The sequence below is a fragment of the Rhinopithecus bieti genome, unplaced genomic scaffold (genome assembly GCF_001698545.2).
Source record: "Rhinopithecus bieti isolate Rb0 unplaced genomic scaffold, ASM169854v2 scaffold_10351, whole genome shotgun sequence".
Lineage (NCBI taxonomy): Eukaryota > Metazoa > Chordata > Mammalia > Primates > Cercopithecidae > Rhinopithecus > Rhinopithecus bieti.
The window spans coordinates 964,182-982,414 of record NW_016806805.1 but is presented as its reverse complement, the minus strand read 5'-3'; the positions used below and the strand labels follow the sequence as shown (position 1 = coordinate 982,414).

The 18,233-nt window shown below is 36.5% G+C and overlaps 1 protein-coding gene across 7 annotated transcripts in view; it reads left to right on the top strand.

Moving 5' to 3' along the window:
- JMJD1C (jumonji domain containing 1C) overlaps positions 1-18,233 on the top strand; it is a 320,916-nt gene that overhangs the window by 269,266 nt on the left and 33,417 nt on the right. For 4 of the 7 annotated variants that reach the window (XM_017877575.1, XM_017877571.1, XM_017877573.1 and 1 more), the window contains 7 exons: positions 1,691-1,815; positions 3,340-3,483; positions 3,581-3,773; positions 3,880-5,558; positions 9,414-9,586; positions 9,845-12,048; positions 18,006-18,207. In XM_017877575.1, the coding sequence (XP_017733064.1) occupies positions 1,691-1,815; positions 3,340-3,483; positions 3,581-3,773; positions 3,880-5,558; positions 9,414-9,586; positions 9,845-12,048; positions 18,006-18,207 (4,720 nt within the window). Of the gene's footprint in view, positions 1-1,690; positions 1,816-3,339; positions 3,488-3,580; positions 3,774-3,879; positions 5,559-9,413; positions 9,587-9,844; positions 12,049-18,005; positions 18,208-18,233 lie in introns of all 7 variants that reach the window. The other 3 variants (XM_017877572.1, XM_017877577.1, XM_017877576.1) reach the window with 3 other exon arrangements.

The window sequence follows — 18,233 nt, the reverse complement described above, 5'->3', positions numbered from 1 at the left end:
GTTGTCCATACCCCCTTCTATCAAATTTCAGACATCACCCTATTCTATCCATTTTTTAAAACAAAACAATGCTGGAACATTATTCTGAAAAAAGTAAGTTTTTAAATTTTAAATAGGTATTTCAAGTTTTCGTTTGTCTCACAAATGTCAAATATTTTAACAGGTTTGATTTGTTTTTTTAAAATCAAGGGATTCCGAAAAGGTCCACACATGGTGATTGTTTGGTACATCCCCTTTGTTACTCTTTTTGTTCCCTTTCCTTGCAATTAATTTGTTGAAGAAACCAGGCAAATTGTATAAAAATAATATTTTGTTTCTGCATTGTATCCTTAGAGGAGAAAAGATTAAGGGGCAGTATAGTCCCTATTCTTTCTATGCAGAATTGTGTGAGGCTGACTCTAACCTATGTTAAGTAGTGGGAACAAACCAGTGTAAATTGTTTGTTAATGGGAATTGAAAACTGATCATATTTCAAATTACTCTATAAGCATGTCCTATATTATTTAGAAAAAGTAATACAAAGTCTTATTCTTCAATAGTTAGAAAAGACTGAAGTTTATATAATTGATATGGCTACTAAACAGTGTTTACGCATCACCTCCCTTAAATTATAGCCAGTCAACATCTTTACTTTTCTCTAGATGAACGTATTTAATTTACAGGTCATTTGGAATACTTTCTACAGTTCATTGATTTATATATATATATTTAAAGCTGGCAAAGGATTAATTGTTGAATCTGTTGTAACTGTAGAAGAAAGAACATCAGAAAAATAAATTCAGTCCCAGATCTTTGACTTAAAATTTTACCTAATCTGTCAACCTCTCACTTTCTTGATTTTTGTAAAAGGGCTAACAATACTTAAGAGAGAGAATTAAATAAGCACTTGAAAATTTTGAAAGCACTTTGTAAATTATTAAGGTATAGCAGTTTTTTCCCTTTCAGTTCTTTGTTAAAGTATTTGATACCGTTTTAATACCTGTGAATTAAAGATCATTTTCATCTCAGTATCCTCTTCTGTAGAGTGACTTGTTTTATTAGACATAGCTGAATATCTGTAGATAAATATCTTTAATATGTAATTTTAAATTTTCTAATGGATATCTATACAAGAATATCCTTTGAAAAAGTGAGTTTTACAAAAGTGTACCATATTTTGTTTAAAATTTTTAGTGCTGTATGTATAAATTCACTTAGCCAATCTCTTTTTTAAGACTTTTAGCAGCTTTTCCTGGCTGTTATAGCAAATCAAAATTTGTAGTTGTTTATGGTAAAGTTTTGGCAACTGGAAGACTCAAACAAACATCAAGTTGCAAGTTAACCTTTCTATTTCAACCATGTAAGTCAACTTCCGCAATCTTACTAAGTAGCTTTGTGACCTTACTGCATTCTACACTACTGTAACTTTGCATTTTGAACTGTTCTCTTATTAACTTGTGATCCTAGAAACCTTCCTTCTCTCTTATTTTATTTCTGTTGAATCAGGAAATGTGTAGGTCTGGTGCAGTGTATATAGTAACTTCAGAATGATTCATTTGAAAGGATATTTATTTACTTCTAAAACATTTTTTTGAAAACTGATAGTTGGATATATTACTATTATACACTAGCTCATGTTTCTTCTAAAAGGCAGTTATTAAATGAAAATGTCTCCATTTAAAATATTTCTATTTCTTGTGTTTTTTTAAAGGTCCTTATTCCTTAAATGGATACAGAGTGAGAGTATATAGACAAGACTCTGCCACCCAGTGGTTTACTGGCATAATTACTCATCATGATCTCTTCACCCGCACCATGATCGTTATGAATGATCAGGTAAATAGTTCGACTGATATTTTTGTAGAGATTTTAGAAGTTCAGATCGTCTGTGCCCCCCAAAATACATCAACAATTTGATACTAAATAATTTTTTTCTCTATGGTTTTTGGTCCTGTAATTCTAGTAAGTTTAAGTGTATCTGATATTTCATAGAGGTCATTTCAGGTCATAGGGAGACAGTGATGCTCAATTTATTTCAACACTGATAATTTCAGTTCCTAAAATAGAGGCATTAAACTCTTTTAATTGATTAGTCTTTTTAAAATCCTTAGATCAGCTAAAATTTTCTTTCTCAGAGTTGCAGTTTTCTGTCCCTCCAGTAATAAAATGTTTCCCAAATCGTTTCTTTTCATCAGTGAAAACTTAAACACTACAGTTCTTCTCACATCAGATGTCAGTGTTGGTATGCTCAATTAAGTTTTATGGTGAATCTTAAGGATTATAGGTTTCCTATGGAGTTTCTTTGTTTTGTTTTGTTTTGTTTTTGAGATGGAGTCTCGCTCTGTCACCCAGGCTAGAATGCAGTGGCATGATCTCAGCTCACTGTAAGCTCCACCTCCTGGGTTCACGCCATTCTCCTGCCTCAGCCTCCTGAGTAGCTAGGACTACAGGCACCTACCACCACACCCGGCTAATTTTTTTGTATTTTTAGTAGAGACGAGATTTCACCATATTAGCCAGGATGGTCTTGATCTCCTGACCTCATGATCCGCCCACCTCGGCCTCCCAAAGTGCTGGGATTACAGGCATGAGCCACCGCACCTGAATCCTATGGAGTCTTAAGTACCAGTCTGAAAGTCTTGAGATTTCAATTTTTTTTTAATACAAAAAAAACTCATTTTTAAAGCTATTGTTTATGTAGAAAAAATAGATATTTATACCTTCCTGCCTGATTGGATTGTGGAGATTATCTGATAGAGCTCCTTTATACACAATTCAAAGTGAATACTTTGGTTAAAATGTAGATAAAATGCTAAATAAATGTTATTCTTTCATTGCGTTTGATTTTTTTCCCTAAAACAGTGACAAACTTTTACCTCTTAAAGCAGAAAACTGCCTTGAATTGTTAAAATAGTTTTAACCACATTTTAAAAATTATTCATTTGCACAAATTTTGTCTTTTTCTTCTCCCTAAAGTCTACCTCTGAGTTTTATTTTACAACTGCTTTTGAAAATTACTTTCTATTTTAAAATACATTTCATATCTTGGCGTCTGTGCTTTTGTTTTTTAGTATCATTGTTGGCATCTGTATTCTTGATTAATATCCTTGTTTTTCAATATTTACTTGCAGTAAATATATTTGCTTTTTAATTCTTGGTTAGCAGTTGAAACGGTGAGTTTCAGAATGTTAAAAAGGTAATTTTGTCTTAAGTGAATAAAGTAAATTATTGTAACAGAATCTTATAAATTAGGGATCCCAAGCTGATTTCTAAACATTTCTACCGAGTAAAGAAATTATACCAAATATTTGATTAGCTCATTCTATTTAATTTTTGTTTTTGTTTTGTATCATGGATTAGGTACTAGAACCACAGAATGTCGATCCTTCTATGGTTCAAATGACCTTTCTAGATGATGTTGTTCACTCTTTGTTAAAAGGTGAAAATATTGGCATTACATCACGACGCAGGTCTCGTGCCAATCAAAACGTCAACGCTGTTCACGTATGTATGTTATTAGGGATGGATTTCTGTAAAATATTTTTCCTTAGGCTAGTAGAAACCAGGTAGTAAACAATTACTGTTAATTGGTTATTTTTAGAGCCATTATACACGTGCTCAAGCAAATAGTCCCAGACCAGCAATGAACTCCCAAGCTGCTGTACCAAAACAGAATACGCACCAGCAACAGCAACAAAGAAGTATCCGTCCAAATAAGAGGAAGGGCTCAGATAGCAGTATACCAGATGAAGAGAAGATGAAGGAGGAAAAATATGATTATATATCACGAGGCGGTAGGACCCACTTTTTTTTTTAAGGGAATGAAAACGAAACAAAAATACATTTTAAAATACGCTTATTTAGTATGAAAATAAGATTGTTCTTTCTTTAATCCTACAGAAAACCCTAAAGGTAAAAACAAACACTTGATGAATAAAAGAAGGAAACCTGAGGAGGATGAAAAGAAACTAAATATGAAAAGACTTCGAACTGACAATGTTTCAGACTTTTCTGAGAGCAGCGACTCAGAAAATTCAAATAAGAGAATAATAGATAATTCATCAGAACAGAAGTCAGAGAATGAATTGAAAAATAAAAATACTTCAAAAATAAATGGAGAAGAAGGAAAATCCCATAATAATGAGAAGGCAGGAGAAGAGACCCTAAAAGATAGCCAGCCTCCCTGGGATCATATACAGGAAGATGAAAAACATGAAGAAGCAGAGAAGCGGAAGTCTGTTGACACTCAGCTTCAAGAAGATATGATTATCCATTCGTCAGAACAGTCCACAGTTTCTGATCATAATTCTAATGATTTACTTCCTCAGGAATGCAGTATGGAAAAAACACATACCATGGAATTACTACCAAAGGAGAAGTTTGTATCCAGACCACCCACACCAAAATGTGTTATTGATATTACAAATGACACTAATTTAGAAAAGGTGGCTCAGGAAAACTCAAGTACCTTTGGCCTTCAGACACTTCAGAAAATGGATCCTAATGTTAGTGATTCAAAACACTCTATTGCAAATGCAAAATTCTTGGAAACAGCAAAACAAGATTCTGACCAGAGCTGGGTCAGTGATGTAGTTAAAGTGGATCTTACCCAATCAAGTGTTACAAATGCTTCTTCAGGAAATGATCACTTGAACATGGAAAAAGAGAAGTATGTCTCTTACATTTCTCCTTTAAGTGTGGTTTCTGTCGTGGAAGATAAGCTGCATAAACGAAGTCCACCTCCAGAGACTATAAAATCTAAACTTAATACTTCAGTAGATACTCACAAGATAAAATCCAGTCCGTCACCTGAAGTTGTTAAACCCAAAATAACTCATTCTCCTGATTCTGTAAAGTCTAAGACCACTTATGTGAACAGCCAAGCTACTGGTGAAAGAAGACTGGGAAATAAGATAGAACATGAGCTGTCAAGATGCAGTTTTCATCCAATTCCTACTCGAAGCAGTACATTAGAAACTACAAAGAGTCCTCTTATCATTGATAAAAATGAGCATTTTACAGTTTACAGAGATCCTGCACTTATTGGGTCAGAAACAGGAGCTAATCATATTTCACCTTTCCTAAGCCAGCATCCTTTTCCTCTTCACTCCTCATCTCATAGAACCTGTTTAAATCCAGGTACCCATCATCCTGCCTTAACTCCTGCACCCCATTTACTAGCCGGATCATCTAGTCAAACTCCATTACCTGCCATTAACACTCATCCTCTGACTAGTGGTCCACACCATGCTGTTCATCACCCTCATTTACTTCCCACTGTGTTACCTGGAGTGCCTACTGCCTCCTTACTTGGTGGCCACCAACGACTAGAGAGTGCTCATGCCAGCAGCTTGAGCCACTTAGCACTAGCACACCAGCAACAACAACAGTTGTTACAGCACCAGTCACCTCATCTTCTTGGACAAGCCCATCCTTCTGCTTCATATAATCAGCTTGGACTTTATCCAATTATTTGGCAGTATCCAAATGGAACACATGCATACTCAGGACTCGGTTTGCCTTCTTCTAAGTGGGTTCACCCAGAAAATGCAGTTAATGCTGAAGCTTCATTAAGGAGGGTAAGTTACACTGTAGTTTGCCACATATCAATATAAATGAACATGTACAGGTGCTTTTTCAATATTTCATCTATGTTTTAGGTCATTTCCTATTATAAAATATATTAGAACTTTTCGGTGGTTTTTCCATACGCTTAGTAACCTCAAGAGTGGGAGCTGAAACCTCAGAAAAGCCTGTTTATAAAAAGAGTTAGTTTAAGGAAGTAAAACTTTATAGATTGTAATATTTATTATACATATAAATTTTGGGTATATTTTCTTTTTTTCTTTTTTTTTTTTTTTGAGATGGAGTCTCACTCTGTCACTTAGGCTAGAATGCAGTGACATGATCTCGGGTCACTGCAACCTCTGCCTCCTGGGTTCAAGTGATTCTCCTGCCTCAGCCTCCTGAGTGAGTAGCTGGGATTACAGGTGCCTGCCACTATGCCTGGCAAATTTTTGTATTTTTAGTAGAGACGGGGTTTTACCATGTTGGGCAGGCTGGTCTTCAACTCCTGACTTTGTGATCCACCTGTCTCGGCCTCCCAAAGTGCTGAGATTACAGTGTGAGCCACCGCGCCCAGCTGATTTTTGGTATAAGAATTATACCAATTTATACATAATTATAATTATACAATAATTATGTGATAATTATAATATATAATACAAATTATACATAATTATTTTGCTCAGCCAAATTCCCAGAAATGAAATTTCTAAAATTTATATAAAATTTTAAGGCTTTTGATATATATTATCAAATTATTCTTAAAAACAAATTGTTAATATTCTCCAGATGTGTATTTGTATATTAATGGTATAGTACAGTGTTAACTGTTTAACCCCCTTGTTCCCTTAAGGGTGTTCAAGGTTGCAGATTCCCAGTATTTGAGGGTAAAGCTGCAGCTGAGATTTTGTCTGCCTAACAGTATTGCTGAAGGTGCTGGTATAAGGCTCTTGTTCATTCATAAGCTATGTGGTTTCTATAGCAAATTCATTTTTACACTAAAAAATGGTTGTTGAGAGCAATACCTGCCCCAGTATAAAANTACTTTTCTTTTTTTTTTTTTTGAGACAGAATCTCGCTCTGTCGCCTGGGCTGGAGTGCAGGGGCCAGATCTCAGCTCACTGCGAGCTCCGCCCCCCGGGTTTACGCCATTCTCCTGCCTCAGCCTCCCAAGTAGCTGGGACTACAGGCGCCCGCCACCTCGCCCGGCTAGTTTTTTTTGTATTTTTTAGTAGAGACGGGGTTTCACCGTATTAACCAGGATGGTCTCAATCTCCTGACTTCGTGATCCACCCGTCTCGGCCTCCCAAAGTGCTGGGATTACAGGCTTGAGCCACCGCACCCGGCTCAGAATCTCTTTTAACACCTTGTTTGTTTTGTGGTTAAAAAACACACATGTACATAACATTAAATGTGCCATCTTAAACATTTTTAAATATACAGTTCAGTAGTGTTAAGTATGTTCACATTGTTGTGCAGCAGGTCTCTAGAACTTTTTCATCTTGTAAAACTGAAACTATAACCATTAAACACTAATTCCCCTTCCCTGCCAGCCCTTAGCAACTGCCTTTCTTCTGTTTCTGTGGTTTTCATGACTTTAGATACTTTCTATGAGTAGAATCATAGAATATTTATCATTTTGTTACTGGCTTATTTCGCTTACTACAATATTCTTGAGATTCATCCATGTTGCAACATGTGACAGGATTTTCTTCTTATTTAAGGCTGTATAATATTCCACTGTATGTATGTGCCCTATTTTCTTTCTCCATTCATCTGTCTGTGGACACTTGCGTTGCTTTCACCTCTTAGCCGTGGTGAATAATGCTGCAGTGAACATGGGTGTTTTTGTTGTTTTTTTGTGGGGTTTTTTTTGAGACGGGGTCTCGCTGTCACCCAAGCTCTAGAGTATAGTGGCGCGATCTCGGCTCACTGCAACCTCTGCCTCACATGGGTGTTTTTAACACCTTAACGTCATCTTTTTTGACAGCTTTCTAAAGTAAAGTGAGATCACAGTTGGGGGTGGTGATTTAGAAGGCAGTTGTAGTGACTTTCTCTTTTACTCAGGGATAATATTTTTTACATATAACATTAGTGATGCCAATAGATAAAAGCATGCTGTTCGTCATGCCAAAGTTTGTGAAAGGATTTGGGTGGACAGTGGCCACGAGTCTTCTTATCGTTCCCAAGTTGTGATGGATACACTTTTTTTTTTTTTTTTTAGATGGAGTCTCACTCTGTTGCGAGGCTGGAGTACAGTGATGCAATCTCGGCTCACTGCAACCTCCACCTCCTGGGTTCAAGTGATTCTCCTGCCTCAGCCTCCCAAGTAGCTGGGACTACAGGTTTGCAACACCACACCTGGCTAATTTTTTGTATTTGTAGTAGAGACAAGGTTTCACCATGCTGGCCAGGCTGGTCTCAAACTCCTGACCTCAAGTGATCCTCCTGCCTCAGCCTCTCAAAGTGCTGGGATTACAGGCATGAGCCATCAAGCCCAACCATGTGATGAATAATTTTGATGATAAGAGGCACCAAGTGGTTGATGCTGCATCTTGCATAAGGTCTACCAGTTTTGAAAGATGTTTCCTGTGGTTTATTCCTGTTGCAAGCATGGACTCCTTTTGGCTCACTTTCATATGACCTTTGGCCTTTAATGAAGTCTCACCAGTGATCCCCACAGTTTATTCTGCACCAGCATCACCACATTTGAGGTTGACAAGATCTCAGTTCCAGAATTATGCTACCATTGATCACAAGCTTCCCATTACCATTTTGGAGGGTGCTGTTGATCTTGCGGTAGATGGGAGTCCTACTAGAACCTGTATGTTGCATAGTCAAATTCAGTGAAGAATCACTAATCACTATATTATCCTCTTTACCAGAATAGAAAGCAGGCCTGGTGGCCCAAGTGCCCTACTGCACTCACATTATTAATTCAAGGTTTCTGTTTTTATTGTTGCACTCACATTTTTATTCTGATCCTTCACTCTCATGTCATTAACGTAGCTGCAGCTGCAGAAAGATAAGCTAGCTAGAGGAACCCAGGGGAGCCAAGAGCTGGCTAAAGATTTGTGTCTTTTTCCTTAATATCCAAACTCTGGAAAACGGATATAAGTAACTTAAAAATGGCTTGGAAAGGAGCAGTACTCAGTATGTGTCACATATATATGGACTTAGACCATGACTGTCTAGCCTCCGTGTTTATAAGTACATAAAATATTTATAGAGGTTGCTGTCACCTTATATTCAGTTACGAGACAGGCAGCATATTGATGTAAAAAATTAACTTTATTAGACCTCTATACCTCCAAGGTTAATGGTCCAACCTTGTTTATAGCTTAGAGTGAAATGGGGAGTGCATTTGGGTTTTGAAATGTAATTATCTGCCAGTTGTCAGTAAATTGTTACATTGGAAAAGTTAATTATTTTGTTGACAAAATTGACAAATTAATTTGGTTATAATTTCTACTTCTGGTGAAATGTGTTTTAGGAATATTCTGTTTTTACTGTTAGCAATATATATTCTTTTGCTGTTAGAATCTTAGGAAATCACATAAGCTAGGTTCTGTACATGGCATTTATAGTAAATTAAAGGCACTGATTTCAAGATCTGTTTTTAGTAAGATGACAATAAGTTATTCTTTAATACTGATTATGATATGGAAAAATCTGTATAATTATGCTATTATTTGACTATTTCTCATAAGATGTATTTAGAAAAAGTTACAAGTTTCCCAAATAAACTGCTATTTGAATGAACTCATAAACCACCAAGAGCATACCCAGTCCTACTGTGACACGGTGTTTAGCTTTTTCTGGTAACTGAAATCTAGGTTTTTTATTTTGTTTTGTTTTGTTTTTAATAGAATTCTCCCAGTCCTTGGCTACATCAGCCCACCCCTGTGACCTCAGCAGATGGTATTGGATTACTTAGTCACATTCCTGTCAGACCTTCCAGTGCAGAGCCTCATCGGCCTCTTAAAATTACAGCCCATTCCAGTCCACCACTGACAAAAACTTTAGTAGATCATCATAAGGAGTAAGTTCACCAATGCTTAAAATTATAAATACCTTGTTCATAATTTTCTTAATTTGCCTTTTAAACAGTAAATTTTAAGTTAACACATATCTTAAGATTAGGCTTGTTCTGTTTTGATATTTCTTCGAATTTGTTATAATATTAGAGTACATGCAAAGATGTCTTTTACTTTCATAATAGAATGATATTGCATAAAAGCTGTCTTTGTATTTTGCAAGAAAAAGTGGTTACAGAAATATTTGTGTATTTTCTTTACAGAGAATTAGAAAGGAAAGCTTTTATGGAACCATTACGGTCTGTTGCATCCACATCAGCAAAAAATGACCTGGATCTAAATAGGTCACAGACTGGAAAAGATTGTCACTTACATAGGCATTTTGTGGATCCAGTATTAAATCAATTACAGAGACCACCCCAGGAGACTGGAGAGAGATTAAACAAATACAAAGAGGAACACCGTCGAATTCTTCAAGAAAGTATTGATGTTGCTCCCTTTACAACTAAAATCAAGGGACTTGAGGGTGAGAGAGAGAATTATTCCAGAGTGGCATCATCATCGTCCAGTCCTAAAAGCCATGTCATCAAACAAGATATGGATGTAGAACGCTCAGTATCAGATCTTTATAAAATGAAGCACTCAGTGCCTCAGAGTTTACCCCAAAGTAACTATTTCACTACATTGTCTAATAGTGTGGTCAATGAACCACCAAGATCATACCCATCCAAAGAAATTTCAAATATTTATGGTGATAAACAGAGTAATGCCCTTGCGGCGGCAGCAGCTAATCCTCAAACTCTGACTTCATTTATAACATCTCTTTCAAAGCCTCCACCTTTGATTAAACACCAACCAGAAAGTGAAGGTTTAGTAAGCAAGATACCAGAACATCTTCCGCATCAGATTGCATCTCACTCGGTAACAACCTTCAGAAGTGACTGTAGGAGTCCTACCCATTTGACAGTTTCTTCTACAAATACACTCCGCAGTATGCCTGCATTACATAGAGCACCAGTATTTCACCCACCAATCCATCACAGCCTGGAAAGAAAGGAAGGCAGCTATAGTAGCCTTTCCCCTCCAACTTTAACTCCTGTGATGCCAGTAAATGCTGGTGGTAAAATTCAAGAGTCACAGAAGCCTCCAACTCTAATACCCGAGCCAAAAGACTCTCAGGCAAATTTTAAGAGTTCTTCAGAACAGAGTTTGACAGAGATGTGGAGACCTAATAATAACCTCAGCAAAGAGAAAACCGAATGGCATGTGGAGAAAAGCAGCGGAAAGTTACAGGCTGCTATGGCATCTGTCATTGTGCGTCCGTCCTCTAGTACAAAAACTGATAGTGTGCCAGCAGTGCAGTTAGCTTCTAAAGATCGAGTTAGTGAAAGATCTTCAGCTGGGGCACATAAAACAGATTGCCTCAAACTAGCAGAAGCCGGAGAAACTGGAAGAATCATTTTGCCAAATGTGAATTCAGACAGTGTTCACACAAAATCTGAAAAAAACTTTCAGGCTGTCTCACAGGGCAGTGTTCCCAGTTCAGTCATGTCTGTAAATACAATGTGTAATACCAAAACGGATGTAATCACATCTGTTGCCGATACTACCAGTGTTTCCAGCTGGGGTGGTTCAGAAGCAATTTCTTCTTTATCAAATACCATTTTGGCCTCTACATCATCAGAATGTACATCTTCAAAAAGTGTCAGTCAGCCAGTGGCTCAGAAACAAGAATGCAAGGTCAGCACCACAGCACCAGTTACGTTGGCCAGTAGTAAGACAGGAAGTGTTGTTCAACCCAGTTCTGGGTTCTCAGGCACAACTGATTTTATCCATTTAAAAAAGCACAAGGCAGCATTGGCTGCAGCTCAGTATAAAAGTAGTAATGTCAGTGAGACTGAACCTAATGCTATAAAAAGTCAGACACTTTCAGCCTCCCTTCCTCTTGATAGCACTGTAATCTGTAGTACAATTAACAAAGCAAACTCTGTAGGAAATGGGCAAGCTTCCCAGACAAGTCAACCAAACTACCATACTAAACTGAAAAAGGCCTGGCTCACCAGACATTCAGAAGAAGATAAAAATACTAATAAAATGGAAAATTCAGGGAATTCTGTATCAGAAATTATTAAGCCATGTTCTGTCAACTTAATAGCCTCTACATCTAGTGATATACAAAATAGTGTAGATAGTAAGATCATAGTTGATAAATATGTAAAAGATGATAAAGTCAATAGGAGAAAAGCCAAAAGAACTTACGAATCTGGCTCTGAAAGTGGAGACTCAGATGAAAGTGAAAGCAAGTCAGAGCAAAGGACTAAAAGACAACCTAAGCCAACTTACAAAAAGAAGCAAAATGATTTGCAGAAGAGAAAAGGTGAAATAGAAGAAGATTTGAAACCCAATGGAGTTCTCAGCAGGAGTGCCAAAGAAAAAAGTAAACTGAAGTTGCAAAGCAACAGTAATAGTAAGTCAGTTACTTTGTTTTATCTCAGGTAAAATGGGCTGAATGTTTTAGCTGAATTAGTGTGCTTCTTTAAAGATCAGTGAGCTTAAAGGCATCCTTTGTCTTCATTTGCATGCCTTAGCTTTATGTATATGCTCATTGATTTCGTTTCTACATTTCACAAACATTTCCCCTTTAAGAGGAAATGAGAGAACACTTATTCCTCCATTTTTAAAAGACTTGTAGAAGTATATGTTTTACCTGACAGTCATTGTAGGTAATTTGCATAACTCAGCGTGGAATTTAGTAGTTACTCATATTTTGGCCATTTTTAAGAATTGTCAAAATGCAGTTATGGCTGTCACACCAAAAGTGGATTCGTAGTATCAGCTAAGATGTTTACCTCTACCAAGATGTAGTCAGGAAAGAAATTCTACTCACATACACATATTTTGAGGCACATTTCTAGAAGACAATTACACTTGTCCCTGGGTATACCTGTGGGGATTGGTTTCAGGACCTTCCCCACCCCCCCACAGATGCCAAAATTCACAGAGGTGCACATCCCTTATATAAAATAGCATAGTACAGTCATGTGCTGCATAACAACTTTTCAGTCAGTGACAGAATGCACAGCTGGGCACAGTGGCTCACTCCTGTAATCCCATCACTTTGGGAAGCTGAGGCAGGAGGATCACTTGAGCTGGGGTGGTTGAAGCTGCAGTGAGCCATGACTGCACCACTGCACTCCAGCCTGGGCAACAGAGCAAGACCATGTCTCAAAAAATAAACAAAAAATGATGGAATGTATATATGACAGTGGTATCATGAGATTGTAAGACTATGTTTTTATTATACCTTTTTCTTTGTTTAGATACGTAAATACTTTGTATTACAATTATCTATAGTATAAAGTACAGTAAGTACTGTACAGCTTTGTAAGCTGGGTTTGTGTAAGTACATTCTATGAAGTTCCCACAATGAGGAAATTGCCTAATAGTGTATGACTATATTTGCATGAAACCTACATACATCCTCCCGTATACTTTAAATCATCTCTAGATTCCTTATAATGCCTAACACAATCCTTACACATCACTTCATTCACGCAGGATTGAACATAGTACTCTGCACATGGCAAATTAAAGTTTTGCTTTTTTGGAACTTTGTAGAATATTTTTTTCTCTTGAGTATTTTTGATCCGTGGTAGGTTGAACCCATGGGTTTGGAACCCACAGTTAATGGAGGGCCAATTTTACTTCAGAGTAATATGAATGTGGACTATATTTCACTCTTATCTGGTGACAGAATGGGAAGCTTATGGAAATTATTATCTATTTAATGCTGCTCATTCAAACAGTCCTTAATGGGTAAAAATTAAAGGGAGGCTTGTGGTTTTGTGTATTCATTTCGATGTTAAAGAATTGCCAAATTGATAGCTTCAAAACTGATTATATATCGTTTGTGGCAACAGCTAGACAAACTAAGGGATACTTAACAGTAATATTCACTATAAAGTGTTTCTATATCATTTTACTCTAGTAGTAGTTTTTCTCAGTTTGCTTATTTCTTTTTAGGTGTGTTGCACAATGCAGAAAGCACTTAGTTTCACTATGTCCGTGTGTTCATCCACATACAATATATGAAATATCTGTGACAATGTGGACACTCAAGAAGTACTTTCACAAGCACTTGGATGCTTGAAGGCTCCCATTTGTGCTTTTAACTGAATGAGGTTTTCCACATGCCTGTGTGGAAACCAGAGGCAAAGTGAAGGAGAGGAAAACAGGAGGATGGAGTCATAGAAAAGGACAGTCAGAAAGTGAAAGAACAAAGGACAAACTCAACTAGAGCCAGAGACTGACAGACTGAAATGCAAGCATAGTCAGAAGACAGAGAGGGGGATTAACATCGAAGGATACCTGCCATTTACTTGAATATTGGATTATATACAGAGTTGCTTTTTCTTATGTGTTCCCCTTACTCTCCCTCACTGTCCCCATGAATTCATAATAGGCTTAGTGTGAGCAATTTAATTGTTTCTCTTCTGTTTTATATGACATTTCCTTTGGTGTTGGGTGTTCAGATACTTGAGTAAAACTTAAAAAGCAAAAACAAAAAAAAAACAGATAGGTACCTTCCAGGTTTTAATGCCTAGAAAACTCTCGTGAAGTTACATTTGTAAAATTAAGTCTTAGTGAAATACGTATTCTCTTTTCATCTTGAGACGAATATACATATTCACAAGTAATTTCTAAGAAAAGGACCAGAATGAGTGCGTATTTTCTCCCCAGGTTGTAATGTTTAGTCAAATCTCGCCTGCTTGGTAACTAGCATGTAGCTTTAGAGAGGCTGTTTTATGACCCATTTGTTCACCAAGTCCAAAGTAATATTAAGTCAATATTAGATGTCATCTGTTAATTGTGGACAGAGTTGACTTGTTTTTCTTCTAGGCTACCTAGAAAAGTTTTTCTTTTTTTTCTTAAATAGTTTTTAGAGACAGTCTCCCTATATTGCCCAGGTTGGAGTGCAGTGGCTATTCACAGGTGTAACCATAGTGCACAGCAGCCTCCAACTCCTGGTCTCAGGCAATCCTCCTGCCTCAGTCTCCTGAGCACAGAAAAGTTCTTTAAGTTGGTAGTTTTCATAAGCCAGGGAACTTCTAAATATGAATGGATTATCTACTTCATAGATTAAATAATGTCCATTCTCTTTCTAATGTTTAGTAGAATTGTCATCAGTCATGGTCAATCAAAAAGAATGAGTTAGGCTTACACCTCAACTGTGTAATGTGATTACATACACCCTTATACATGTATAATTATATATTTTATATACACATACACATAATAGTGTGTTTCTTAGTACATTAAAGCTAGATATAATAGATTCTGTTTTATCTACTGTTTTGGAATGTTTTCCTATCTGCTGCCTTTTTGTTTCTCTTAATTAAAAGTCAGCCACTTTTCTCCACTGATTTTTATGTTTCATTTACTTCTATCTTACATTTTATCTAATTTTTACATTTAATTTTATGATCTGAAACTGCCACTATATTTAAATATATAAATTCTACAGTACACAACACCAGTGGTTTATGATCACAGTTAATTTCTGTATCTACAAAAAAATATTTTTTTAAGGGGGTGGCACATCAGAGATTAATGTTTGGCGAGTATTTGTCTCTTTATTTTCTTCCTCCTCAGTTTTCTGTTAGAGCAGCTATTTGTGGATTTGCTACTAGAGAACTAAGGTTCTTACTATAAATGAAGAAGTATCCATTGAGTTAGGTATTTTTTTGTTGACTAAGTATCTTAATCTCAAACTTTTAGATTTTATATATTGCCAGTAAAGTATATATATATGGAATTGAAGGATGAAGTTTTATTTATTGTACAAATACTATGACAGTTAAATTCATAAAAGGAGTTAGTTGCAGTCATGTGGCCTTGTCTAGAAGCAAAAGTTATAATATCGAAAGCTCTCCATATGAATTGGGCCTTTTAAGTCTTTGTACTCATTTATTATTTTATTGAAAAAAGCTCCAAGTGCCTGTTTTGTGTCACATAATTGAGATTTGCTTTGAAATGTCTGATTCTTTAGTACTATCTAAGTTGTTCACAGTGGTATGGTGCTCCATACTCTGAACTGTTCCATTATCTGGAATTAAAGGCATATAATAAAAAATGGAAATAGACTGTATTTAGTTTATTCTAGTGTAATAAATTGAAAAGTAAATAGATGATTAGAAGCAAGTGTATCAAATAAAATTTATCAGCAGTATAACAATTCTGTCGTTCATTCCAACTTGTAAAAACTGAATATTTTACAGAGCTCATAGGAAAAATCTGTCTTTTGCATAGTGGAGGAAACAACCTTTTCCATAAGTCTTCTGGAAATGGGTTTATACCATAACTGGGAGATGTGTGTGGTTATACACATGGGTGTTTCTCTAGTGGATTAAGCCAAATGGCTCCTTACCCTAAGTTAGAGACAGAGAGGGGAAAGCATGTAATTATAAAGAACAAGGCAGCAATTCTAGATGTGCTTAATAATTGGACCTGATTTCAAATGGGCCACTCCATATGGTTTATTTAAACACAGTGCTTTCTAAGTTTCTGCAAGAAGTGTATAGTCTCAGGAGAAGAGCTGTACCTCTGATCCACACATTGGGCATGATTAGAAAACACAAGGGTAGGAAATACAGTTTATTCTTTCTGCATGACAGAAATAGCAAACTGTGTAAATCTAATGTCTGACATATAGATACAGTAATATGGGTGCAATAAGAATACAATTAGAAGTTAAAACCAACAACTAATTTCTGATCCCAACATAACTTGCTTTTATTTTATTTTATTTTATTTATATATATTTTATTTATATATATTCCAACCTGGAATCCAGTGGCACGATCTCACCCCACTGCAACTTCTGCCCCCTGGGCTCAAGCAGTTCTTGTGGCTCAGCCTCCTCAGTGGCTGGAATTACAGGCACGTGACACCACGCCTGCCTAATTTTTGTATTTTTAGTAGAGACAGGGTTTCACCTATTGGCCAGACTGGTCTCAAACTCCTGGCCTCAAGTAATCCACCCACCTCGGCCTCCCAAAGTTCTGGGATTACAGGCATGAGCCACTGCGTCTGGACCCCAACATAGCTTGTCTTTTTTTTTTTCTTTCTTTCTTTTTTTCTTTTAAGAACGCAGTCTTGCTCTGTCTCCGGGCTGGAGTGCAGTGGCGCAGTGTCAGCTCACTGCAACCTCTACCTCCCAGGTTCAAGTGATTCTCCTGCCTCAGCCTCCCAAGTAACTGGGACTACAGGCACACGCCACCATGCCCGGCTAATTTTTTGTATTTTAATAGAGATGGGATTTCACTATGTTGGTCAAGCAGGTCTCAAATTCCCGACCTCAGGTGATCTGCCCGCCTCAGCCTCCCAAAGTGCTGGGCTTACAGGCATGAGCCACTGCACCTGGCCAACTTGCTTTTAAATAAATACGTTTTTAAAAATTTTAATAGACAACATTTAATTTTTGGAGTTCCTCTCAGTCCAGAAATTCTTCCTACTCTCTAGATGATGACAGATGACTTCAGCCAGTGTTCTTATACTTAATAACAGAGTCAGTGAATGTGATGGAGCAGTGATGTAGAGTATGTAAATAAGTTGATTTTGTTTTCATATATTAGACTGTAAAATGCATTAGAGTTTTGTCCTTTTTACTTTTTTGATGGCTTTTTTAATTCATCAATAAAGATAGCCAAGTTAATTTTTTTTTCCTTTTACTTTCTTCGAACGCTTTTATTTTTCTAAAAGATACTGCCATCATCAGTATGTTGATACCAATGCAGGGTATTATAATAAAGGAAAGATGTTAGGAGAAATAGCTCAGCACGTCTTCTCCCAAGTACAGGTTTTATAAAATTACCACTTGTCTTAATGAGCCACACTTACCTTGGAAAATCAGATATGTATTTCAATAGAAATATGTTGAGACTAACATGTAGTTTCTAAATATATAAACCTTTGATCTTTACGTTCTTGCTGTGGATCTTGAAAGAGCTTTCTCTTACATAAACCAACTTTTGGTATAGAAGGACTGTATTTTCAGTTATTGATATACACAGAATATGAATGATTCTTACGTTTGCTATTATACATACATGAATATTTAATATTTAAAGAGTTCAGTCAGCTGGAAAACTTAGTTCTCCATTTTCAGTACCCTGACATAAGAGAGGTTCATTTGGTTAGTAGAATTGGTTAGTAAGTAAATAGAAATGCTGCTGCAGACTTTTTAGTCATTAATTGGTACCTACAGCTGTTAATGTCTTTGCTTCTTTACTGAAGTCTTATTGTATTATCACAATATACTGACTTGAATTTCATATATATATATATATGACTTGAATTTAATCTCAAGGAGTTTAACTTTCTACAAAGCATAACTTTGCTAAAACTTTCCTACTGATTTTACAGCTGGCATTCCTCGTTCAGTATTGAAAGATTGGCGTAAAGTCAAGAAGCTGAAGCAAACTGGGGAGTCCTTTTTACAGGATGACTCCTGCTGTGAGATAGGGCCTAATTTACAAAAGTGCCGAGAATGTAGACTTATTCGCAGTAAAAAAGGAGAAGAACCAGCTCACTCACCAGTATTTTGTAGATTTTACTACTTTAGACGGTAAGTGGAAATATGAGATTGGGAAA